This window comes from Aristolochia californica, unplaced genomic scaffold (genome assembly GCF_029961685.1).
Source record: "Aristolochia californica isolate CCGP_79_NKW_82.1479 unplaced genomic scaffold, dmAriCali1.0.hap1 SCAF_4, whole genome shotgun sequence".
Classification (NCBI taxonomy): domain Eukaryota; kingdom Viridiplantae; phylum Streptophyta; class Magnoliopsida; order Piperales; family Aristolochiaceae; genus Aristolochia; species Aristolochia californica.
This window is the reverse complement of record NW_027182103.1, coordinates 43,113,058-43,123,388: the sequence shown is the minus strand read 5'-3', so window position 1 is coordinate 43,123,388 and position 10,331 is coordinate 43,113,058. Positions and strand designations below refer to the sequence as shown.

Below are 10,331 nucleotides of genomic sequence, written 5' to 3'. Positions count from 1 at the left end.
GAACTTCAGTTGATTAACCGCACAGGTCAATAGGTCGTTGGGTTAAGCATTTGTACCGGTGGGTGAAGTCAAAAGAGTGAATTTGCCTAATCCATTTGGACCTCCCTTTGAACTTTTGCTGCGAATGTTTTGAGCTCAATTTAGCTCGTTATGCTGCGTGTTTTTTGCATGGTCAAAAGAGGGAGTCGGATAATTGTTTGCAATGAGGGATTTATTCCTATTTTCCAGAAATGTGTTTTGCTACAATGTCTCTAAGCTTTCTCCTCCCATCTCTAAAGCAGAAACTCACAAAGTTCTTCTAATGGAATTGACTATCTTAATAGGTTATTGTCAACCAATTTATTTTTACAGAGGCATCAGGCAACTGTGGTCACAAAATCATGCACAGTTGCGACAATCTTTGGATGCAAATTTCCAGTAGGCTCCTGGTTCTTGTTCACTGAGCAAAAAGCCCATTCTTCGCAGAATCACTAAGGCAGTCTAGCATTGGTCTGCACCATTGACTATCAGATAGAGAATTGATTGATATGATCACGTGGAGAAAAGGCCTGCACCAGTACAGTGGCAGAAAGTTTCCATGAACTGCTAATGGTAAATATGGATCGGTTACCGCATGGCTATAGGTCAAACATTAACTTAACTGAACGTTCTGACTCACAAGATGACAATCTCAATCAACTAAGAACCATTATGAGAAATCTAGGAATGCTGCTTTCACTGACACACTTATTAACTGCACGCAAACTGAGGCAAGAACCAATGGGCTTTCCTGTCTTGAAGATAGAGAAGAGATTGCATGATATAGACACGGGGCCTATACAATTTCTCTTTCCTAGTTTTATATTGCTTCCCTTTCGCCTACAAAAATCGGTTCCAGGTTCTCTTTCATTATCCAGCTAATCGGCTCAGTCTGATATTCTCATTTCCACCCCAAGAACATCCTTCACAACCTCGTACGTCACAAAGGCAATAGCAATGGACGGGACAACCTGCACAAAATAAAAGCATTGTGAGTATATATGAGACTTGCAGCAACACGGTGCTTCCTCTGAATGCAGCTCTTCAAACAAAGGTAATGTGTCATAGTTTGTTTTCCATTTAAAGAGTCTTGGACTACCGAGGAAATAATGTAATGCTTGGGAGGCAACATAGGTATGCCAGTAAATTATAGAAGTATCGTGGAGAACAAACAAAATGCCATAGGGTAAATGGTCCACAATTTGCAAAGGCAGTCACCCATTCTTGGCAGAAGCACTATGGGAACTGAAATGCTCAACAGTCGAAACTGATGATTCGAGTCATCTCCATTGGGATGACTTCTGCTTCTTTTATCCTTGAGGTCATCATCCATTGGGATGACTTCTGTTTCTTTTGTCCTTGAGGTCCTATCACATGAACGGTTTCCTCAAAATGCAGCCTAGCCAATCGATATGCAAGCACTTCTAGGATGCACACCTCCCAAAACACCATGTAATTTTTAAATTCTACATCCATCATAAATTGTCAGTTTCTATAGAACAAAAAAGGAAAATTGTTTGCTGACCTTCACAGAATTAGGTACCAAACCCTTGTATAAAGCTCCAAATCCTTCGTGTCTGACTGTTTTTCTGAAAGCATCAATCATGCCTGTATACTCCAGTGGTGCTTTACCTCTACCATCCCCAATCACAACGGAAGAAGCATCCTTCCAACCCACCATTTGCATACGTCTTCGAATCACATCAAGAGGGTATGCAACTGTCTGTCCTACAGTTCCTGCCGCTGCCCCACATGCAAGCCTTGTTGCAACCCCCAACTCATCATTTTCAACCAGCCCAAGTGGTTTGGTTTTGAATAACCAGTCTTTTAGAGACTCGTAGACAGCAAAGTTGAGGCCCACATAAGGAATCTGAATACAGAAAAAAACGAAAAAGAATTTATGCCCCTTGAAAAGCAGAACAAAATGCCACCTTGTGCTCTAAGTATCTGATCCTCTAATGGTTTGAGTTTTGGGTAATCCCAATATAATTTGAACTGATGTGTCCACTGCTGAGTTTTAAGGTTAGGAAGAGTTCAATCAAGTTTTGGAAATTGACTGAAGAGCTATGCATGATTCAGTCAAGGTTCCTGATAGAATTTTTTTAATATGAATGGATCGGGTACAACAATTAAGTTTAAGAATGAAATTAATTCCCAGATAAACTATTCCAAACATGTGTGAGGTGCCATATTATGTCATATTTGGTAAAGGAAATCAGCCAATTAAGTAACTTCGTTGCCTTTTATATACTATATCCCAGTCCCAAATTCATCTACCAGCCTCATGATCCTTATCTTAGATGACTAAATTTACGAAGCAGGCGAACCTCCGAAAAGGATCCAGCAGGAAACTAAAGGAGAAGAGAAATGCTTTAGCAGATATGGAAGAGAGTACATACAACTCCAATAACAGAAGGTAGCCAGCCTTTATAAATAGCCCTTGGGCCTTCTTCCCGGAGAACAGTTGATAGAGCATGGAACATTCCTCGGTACTGGTAAGGGGACTTATCTGTCTGGCCAAGCGGTATCAATTAAAAGAAAAAATTAAATTAAAACTGTGGCCATCCATACAACAAAAAATGTTCACCATGTGAAAAACAGCAACTAAACAACAGTTGAACACTACAGATGATTAAATACCTGTACAGTAAGCCTGCCTCGCACCATGTCCATGGGATAAGTTGCTGACATGGCAATGATTCCAGCACATGCTCCAGCTCCAAGCCGCAATAGAGGAGTAAGCTGAGCATCCTCTGGAAATAATAAACATGGAAAGGAAGTGAGTCGTCACAAGTACAACTGTTTGCTGTTACCTAGTTGAGGCAGACAAAAAATGGCGGAATCATGAAAACGATATTGATGGAAGTTGAGAGAAAAGCTTCAACAAGTGAAAAAAGAAAAGAAAGAGCAAAGTGGAAGAAAACTCATGGAACAACTCAGTAGAAAAGAACCCAAGAACAAAAACAAAAACACTGAACAGAAATAGAGAAAAGATATGACGAAAATAATAATAAATACCGATACAGACTTTCCCAGTCTATAATACATACTTTCACACTCTTATAATATTTTTCTTTGAGCAGGACATACACATCTTTCTCCACATAAAATATCATATTAAAATGTTCTACACTGACATGTTTCAAAGAGGCTTATTATGCTTTCTTATAGCTGAATCAAACCAACCTGACGTAGGACAGTTTCACGTCTCCATATGGCTCATATGGCACAAAATTATAATGAGCCCTCTACAAAAGCATCACATACTGAAGTATTTTGTTAATAATCGATTGGAAGCATTTTCTCAACACATATAACAAGTTCGTGTATTTATGTGTAGAGAAAATGTAGTGCGGTAGCTATTTTTGTAGCTAACCCAAACAGATATAGGGTACTTTTTTACATCTCCACTCGTGAATGAATGGCTCATCACACAAACTTGGCAAGCCTTCTGCAAACTATTGTTGTATATAAAATAACTACGAGAAACTCATCAATCTTTCCTCTGTGAAAACAACTATAAGAAACATCTATCTACAATGTATGTAAGTAGAAAGACGAACCCATTTCAGGTTAATATTTTGTACTTGTCTAGGTTTCAATCCATTAATGAATTGCCAAGATACTACCATAATGATCCGGCATGAGTGCCAATCAGATTCCAAGCAATATGAAGTATGAATATCAGACACCTAAGCCCCAAAACCTTGCAGAAGTTCGAAGTGGCTGAAGCAAAATAGCAAGAGATAATGTTCTCTATGTTAATGCTAAGACTTGTCACTGTTCCAAAACATATCAGCAAATTGACCAAGTCATGCAAATTGATATACAAATTGAAACAGAATTGAGCTCCTTAAGAGACGCTTCCTTTGGGGGGGTCCAAACGGGGAAAAAAAATATTACCTGGTTAAATGGGAGGAGGTTTGCAAACCAAAAGTAGTAGGTGGTCTGGGAATCCGAGACACATTCATAACAAATTCTGTTTTGCTGCTTAAATGGATTTGGAAATATAATATGAATCATCATTTGATTTGGAGAGCTTTTGTTAGAGAGAAAGTAAATCTCCCCTCTGGCTGGTGAATAGAAGGAGGGCGTATTTGCTCACTGTCACCTGCCTGGAGGAAAATAGCTCAACTTCTCCCCAAATTCAAAATGGCTACAAAATGTTACATAGGAAATGGAAATTCTTCAAAATTCTGAAATGATTGGTGGAATGATTGGTGGGTTGGCCAATCACCCCTCAGAAATAGTTTTCCGGAAATCTTCAGCCTCTCAAATAACTTAGAGATCAATATCTCAGATAGTTGGTCAGGAAATGGGGATTGGAACCTAAACCTTAAAAGACATCTCTCTGATACTGAAGCCATCCTTGCATCCCAATTTCTTCTCACTCTCCCACCCAGACAACCAAACTCCTCCAATGATACTCTGATCTGGACACCTTGTTCAAAGGGATCTTTCTCCACATCTTCTGCCTATACATACTTAAATAATCTTTTGGACCACCAAAGCACCCTGCTGCATATGCCTGGGATCTGCTCGCTCCCCCCCCCCCCCCCACGTGCTAAGTTTTTCATTTGGTCTGCTTGCAGAAACAAAATTTTAACCTCTGATGCTTTAATTCGTCGGGGTACCTCTATCTTGGACCCTCACTGCCCTTTTTGTACAAATACCCCAGAAACAGCATCACATGTCCTCCTTTCATGTCAGTTTGCCTATCGAGCCTGGACATCCCTTTTAAACAAAATTGGCTTTCAATTTTGTGCCTCGAGAAACATTGCTGACACTATCCTCTCCCTAGTCAGTACAAAGCTCCCAAAACTAGGGAAAATGGTCTTATCTTGCTATATTGGTCATATTATTTGGGCTCTCTGGAAAGAGCGCAACAAAAGGAAATTCAAATTCAAATCTTGTCCTATTGAGGTTTTCACTGAGCAAATATCCAGTCAAGTCTTTGTCTGGCTCTTTTTTTTGTTTTTTTGATGATGTATTTTTATTTAAAAGAAGGAAGAGAAAACTACAAAAGCGGAGGGCGCAAATCCTTCACAACGAGAGATTGCAGGAAAGCTCCCTCCTTGGCAAGCACATCTGCTGCCGAATTAGCAGATCTCGGAATGTGAGACCAAATACAAGAAAAGGAAGATACAATATCCAAAATCTCCTGGAATACGTCCCAATGCCTCCATGGGGGAGAAGAGTTGCGCTGGCACCAACCAATCACCACCTTGGAGTCCCCTTCAATGTGAATAAGCCCACTACATTTGTCTTTGAACACCCGCAGTCCATTAAGAAGGCCATATGTAATTCCGCCGACATTGAGTCGGATATGCCTAAAGGACCAGCATAGGAAAAACATTGATTCCCAGTTGAGTCTGAAATGACGCCCCCAAATCCCGCGATCCCGGGATTTCCAAGAGAAGATCCATCAAAGTTCAGTTTTAGGTAGCCAGTTTCTGGAGGGGTCCATTCCTACATAATTGGGATTTTGGCTCCAATGTGCATCCTCGCCAAATTGCTCCAGTTGTCTCGAATGTCAGTGCCTTTGAAAGAGGAGAGGGGTTTTTTTGTCAATAACCAGGTTGATATTTGCCCTATCACTCTGTCAACAACTCTAGCCTCAGATTCACTTTTAGCATCAAACCGCCTTCTATTCCGTTCATTCCAAAGCCCCCATGGAACGAAGCTAGCACAAGCTGAGATAATCAATTTACCGAGGCCAGGAAGGGGATATCCCAAGATCGACTTGCAAAAGCTTATCAGGTCGACAACAATACAAAATTGAATCTCCAATTTGCTTAAAACAGAGGTCCACATAGTCCATGAGAACTGGCACTGAAGAAGAGTATGACTGGTGGATTCATCTTCATTGTGGCAGAAAGGGCATAGTGGATCTATAGATGGGCGACCTCTTCTTCTGAGCACATCAGCCATGAGAATTTTACTTTGACAAACACTCCACATGAAAATTTTTACCTTTATAGGGCCTTTGTCTGGCTCTTAAGTAGAAAAGAATTCAAAATATTCAGTAACTCCAACTTTAGAGGAAGTTGGAAATCTATTGCTGAGATGTCCCTGCCATCTCACCCCCTACTATGGCTACATAGAACCCCCTCCACCTGGCAGCACAAAACTCAACTTTGATGGCAGTGCTTTAGGCTGCCCAGGTCCTGCAGGATTCGGTGGTGTTATCTACAATGGAAATAGCGATCTCCTCTTCTCATATGCAGGTCCCCTTGGCATCTCAGATTCTACAACTGCAGAACTCTCTGGCCTTCTGCACGGGCTCAAGGTCTTCCCTAGCCACCTCTCTGGCCCCCTTTTAATTGAGGGCGATTCAAAAGTAATCATCAATTGGTGTGCTAACCATGGTCACCCCCCGTGGCGTCATTGGGATATGTTCAATGAAATTTTTAATTTACTTTCTGGCTTAAACTGTATTTGGAACCACATTCCACACTCTGCTAATCACTTAGCAGACTCTCAGGCTAAGGCGGGTGTGTCTCTCCAACACTTTGTTGTGGAGTCAGGCCCTCAAAGCTAGGTTTGTATTCCTCTGTTGTTTTTCAATATCTGCACTTATGTCAAAAAAAATTAAAGAACTGCTTTCTGAGATATGGTAAAGAGAAGGAAGACCCAGCAATAGGCCATCATGCAAGCTTAAGGTTCAAATGCAAGTACAGCTTGTGGAGAGGAACCCTTTTTTTTCTTCCTTTAGCAGAAATTTTTTAGTATTGGAAAGCAATGAAATTTTTTTTTATAAACAGCAAACTCCAAAGAAGGTACAAGATGTGAGGAGCTCCATTACAATAACTGAAGAAAGCAGAAGATACCAAGCAAAGCCAAAGCACAAAACAAGATCAGCCAAGGTGATGTCAATGGCAGACTATAAGGTCTATCCAGGTAGACCCATCCCTAGTCAAGGAATCAGCAAGGCCATTGACAATTCTTGGAGATAAGCAATTGTTAGCAAATGTGTACAATCTTGTTGAAGTACACCAAGAAGTGCCTAACTTTCTTTCAGAATGGCCAGCTGATAATGATTGCTGAACTGCTCTCCACAATCAGTGGACAAGAGAAGGTCAACAAAAGTCATGAGGCTCTCAACTCCACTTTTATGGACTCGCAATGCCCGAGGGCACAGAGAAGGAAAAAAATCATTTCATGGCAGCAAAAATTAAAAAATTCATGATGTACTTTATGACAGAAAATAAAAACAAGAAGAGAACTTAGCCAAATCTGATATTGTCAATTGAAATTTACAACTAAAAACAGAAAAATTAGAAAACATCTTATGGACTTGGAAGACTCATTAGATGTTGACTATGCTAAACTCCATAAATTATTCCTCTTAGATACTATTTCAGCATTAAAAATCAGCTAATTCATCATTCAAAAAAATTTTAAAAAGAGAAAAACAAAACAGCTAGTTTAATCTCAACACAAAGCAAGAAGCAATGTCTGACCATCCTCAAACAGACAGGCTGGACACTTGTTTTTCTTTTTTTGAAAATGACAATAAGTTTTTATAGATCAAACTGAGCAGTAATGATACAACATAAAATATGAAATGCAATATAAATTAGCTCAGAGAGAGTTAAAACTCAACGGAGGGCCCAGCGGCCAGACTCTCTCTAGAAGACAGGCTAAGCACTTTGACCAAAAGAATATACAGTAACTTCATTTTGTCTACTTATTATCTGATTATTTATTTTGAAATAGCATTTATTTTTTTTATTTTCTTACAGTGAAAACCATAAATGCCAAAACATTCATCAATATGGTAAGGATAGTGCAGCTGTGTAGGTGCAATCCCACATAAATTTAGGAACTTAGAAAATGATCTTGGGGAAATACTAAAAGAGAAAAGATATTACCATTGCCAGGTTGCTGCCGATAGAGCCATAAAATTCCCCTGGTAGAAGTAACAAACTATGTGAGTAAAAACTAAGACAACATAGTTAAGATAAGAATAAGCAATCATTGAAAAACATAAAAGAAACAAATAAATTGGACATGAAAAATTCAAAAAAAGTTTTGGTGCTTTCAGGATATTAAGATGATGGTACAGAAAATAAAAAGCCTAGGGGAGTGAACACTCAAACATATCATACAAAGAACTGAATAAATATGATTTTTTTCTTTTGAAAAATGAAGACATGGTTGCAACCAATGTTTGTTAGAGAATCCAGCTATCTACCATTTCTAATCTAGCAAAAACAAGGTTAAAGAATGCACACCTAGATGCCTGCTCATAGCTGAAAAACTTGACTGCTGAGTTTGGAACAATACGGGCACAATTAGTACCGTTACCCTTAAATAAGCCTCGAAAACCCTCTGTCCTCCATATATACTTCAACCCTTGAATGGTTCCATTATACTTTATACTGTGAGGGTTTTGAACCTGCATTAACAATCCCAGGATGTAATGCAGTAATATAAAGTAACTATATTAAATACAATGAAGCTAATTAAGATCCCTGCTTTGAGATTTTTAGGTGTCACAGAACAATGTATCCAGCATGGTAGTCAGCTTTTGCTTTGAAATATAAGTAGATATATTTACTCAGACCAAATTTTGTTAGTTATCATTAAAAGATATGTATTTGTGAGAGTTTCAGTTCATCTATGGCTTCTGAATTGAGCAGTTGGCAGAACGGCTACATACGGTGTCTCTTAATGTGAGGTCTTGGGTCCAAACTCACTTTTTGTATGCCATATATCAAAAACTGACACAATTGTTTTAGATTCATTCCCACAAAACCTCGTTAGAAGTTAAAAATGTCCAGTTAAAGCAGTTTCAAAGATTGATAGCCCTCATAACATGAAAGCAAACTATGCTACTCAAACATCAATTTCAAAGTTTTGAGCCAAAAGTGTCAACCAACGAGAACAGTAACCTACCATCTGCAACAAAAAGAATATGAAAAATAAAAAGTATGACTAGGCAGTCTCAGGAATATGTGTAACCAACCTGAAGCAGAATTTTTAACCTCTCCAATGGAGCAACAGCAGTCCGTGATCTGTTGCAGGAGCATATAATCAGGCATGAAAGCAAACGTTGAATAACAGATCCAATAAGCTACCGTCAGCAACACAAATGCTTGAGAAACAAAGTCATACTGCTATGACAGAAAAGATAAAACCATATTTTGTTTGTCCCCTTTTGGACAAACATGATCTCACCACAGATACCGTAGGATCAATTTTATGTGAATTTAATTGGGAAACGAATTAAGCCAGAATGATACACTTACTCAGACAGAAATGTAATTTAGAACGCAAAATCATTGAATTACGAGAACAATATGAGCACACAGAGAAGCATTGTTCCTCTATTAAACAAAAACTGAAGTAAACGATCGTGGCAAGTAGAAGAGAAATAGGTGATATTTAGTAAGACTTGCCCACACAAGTCCTTAAACCCAAGATGGCAACAACAAGATCAGCCATTTTTTACGAAGAGAAACAATACAGACACGGAGGAAATTACTACGGCTTCGACCAAGAGAAATGCCAAGTAAAGTAGAACCAAATGCAAACGTAAACCATCAGAGGCAAGCAACAACAGAGCAAAGGAACAAGAACTAGTGCCTAATGAAAGTCTTATATTGCAAAAGAAAAATAATAAAACTATTACCAAAAAGCTTGTTTTCCTTTCGAAACGTCAAAATTCGATTTGGGACCTTAGAGCAAAGAGAAAAGAAAAAAATCTGTAATAAGCAAAGAAATGAATACAAATTGGAGACTCACACTCCTCCAGCGACGCCTCCGGCAACGAGCGATTTACAGACGCTGAGGATCGCATGGCCGGGAGCTTTAACGCCTTCACTGGCAAGCTTGGCCTCTTCGGCAAGATTTACGATTGTTGAAACGGCCGACTCTCCCGTGGTTTTCCCGACGACATCTTCCGAAGCCATAAAAACCCTCACAAAGACAATGGGCCGAAGACGATCACAAACCGAACTTCAACTATCCTGGCGACTTTCCTGAGGCTACCGATCGGTCCAACTGTTTACTTCCGAGCCGAAATCTGCATCTCCTCTCCGCTTTTCCTTGCTGTCGGCGGCGGAAAATTCGAGCGCAACAGAGAAGGTGTGCAGTGAGGTGGCTAAGATGCGCCGCGAAATAATAAGGTTCGCGGAGCGGAGTAACAGCGTCTAGTTTTTTTTCAGGTGTCACTTTTATATGTAAGCAAACCTCCTGCGGCATTAGCTACTTCTGCTTGTGTCTCCGGCCCGCTTCTTCCCTGAGGTCAGAACCACCGTCGACTAATTAGTACCGGATCTGAGTGTAATCCGCTAAGATTACACGCA

The 10,331-nt window shown here is 39.7% G+C and overlaps 1 protein-coding gene across 1 annotated transcript; it reads right to left on the bottom strand.

Moving 5' to 3' along the window:
* Nucleotides 1-215: 215 nt before the first annotated feature.
* Nucleotides 216-10,265, bottom strand: LOC137962317 (mitochondrial adenine nucleotide transporter ADNT1-like). The gene is made up of 8 exons (XM_068809117.1): nucleotides 9,769-10,265; nucleotides 8,990-9,038; nucleotides 8,256-8,419; nucleotides 7,893-7,930; nucleotides 2,659-2,771; nucleotides 2,418-2,531; nucleotides 1,544-1,888; nucleotides 216-989 (listed from the first exon to the last, which is right to left on the bottom strand). The coding sequence occupies exons 1-8, from the start codon at nucleotides 9,933-9,935 to the stop codon at nucleotides 906-908; spliced, it is 1,074 nt and encodes a 357-aa protein (XP_068665218.1). The 5' UTR covers nucleotides 9,936-10,265; the 3' UTR covers nucleotides 216-905.
* Between the last annotated feature and the right edge of the window lie 66 nt (nucleotides 10,266-10,331).

Bases quoted from the DNA above. Each gene is read 5' to 3' on its own strand.
- LOC137962317 (XM_068809117.1), bottom strand. From the start codon at position 9,935: ATGGCTTCGGAAGATGTCGTCGGGAAAACCACGGGAGAGTCGGCCGTT. The intron at 2,772-7,892 runs GTAATATCTTTT...TATTATTTCCAG, and splicing joins TCGGCAGCAACCTGGCAATG to AGGATGCTCAGCTTACTCCT. The intron at 1,889-2,417 runs GTATGTACTCTC...TTCTGTATTCAG, and splicing joins TACCTTCTGTTATTGGAGTT to ATTCCTTATGTGGGCCTCAA.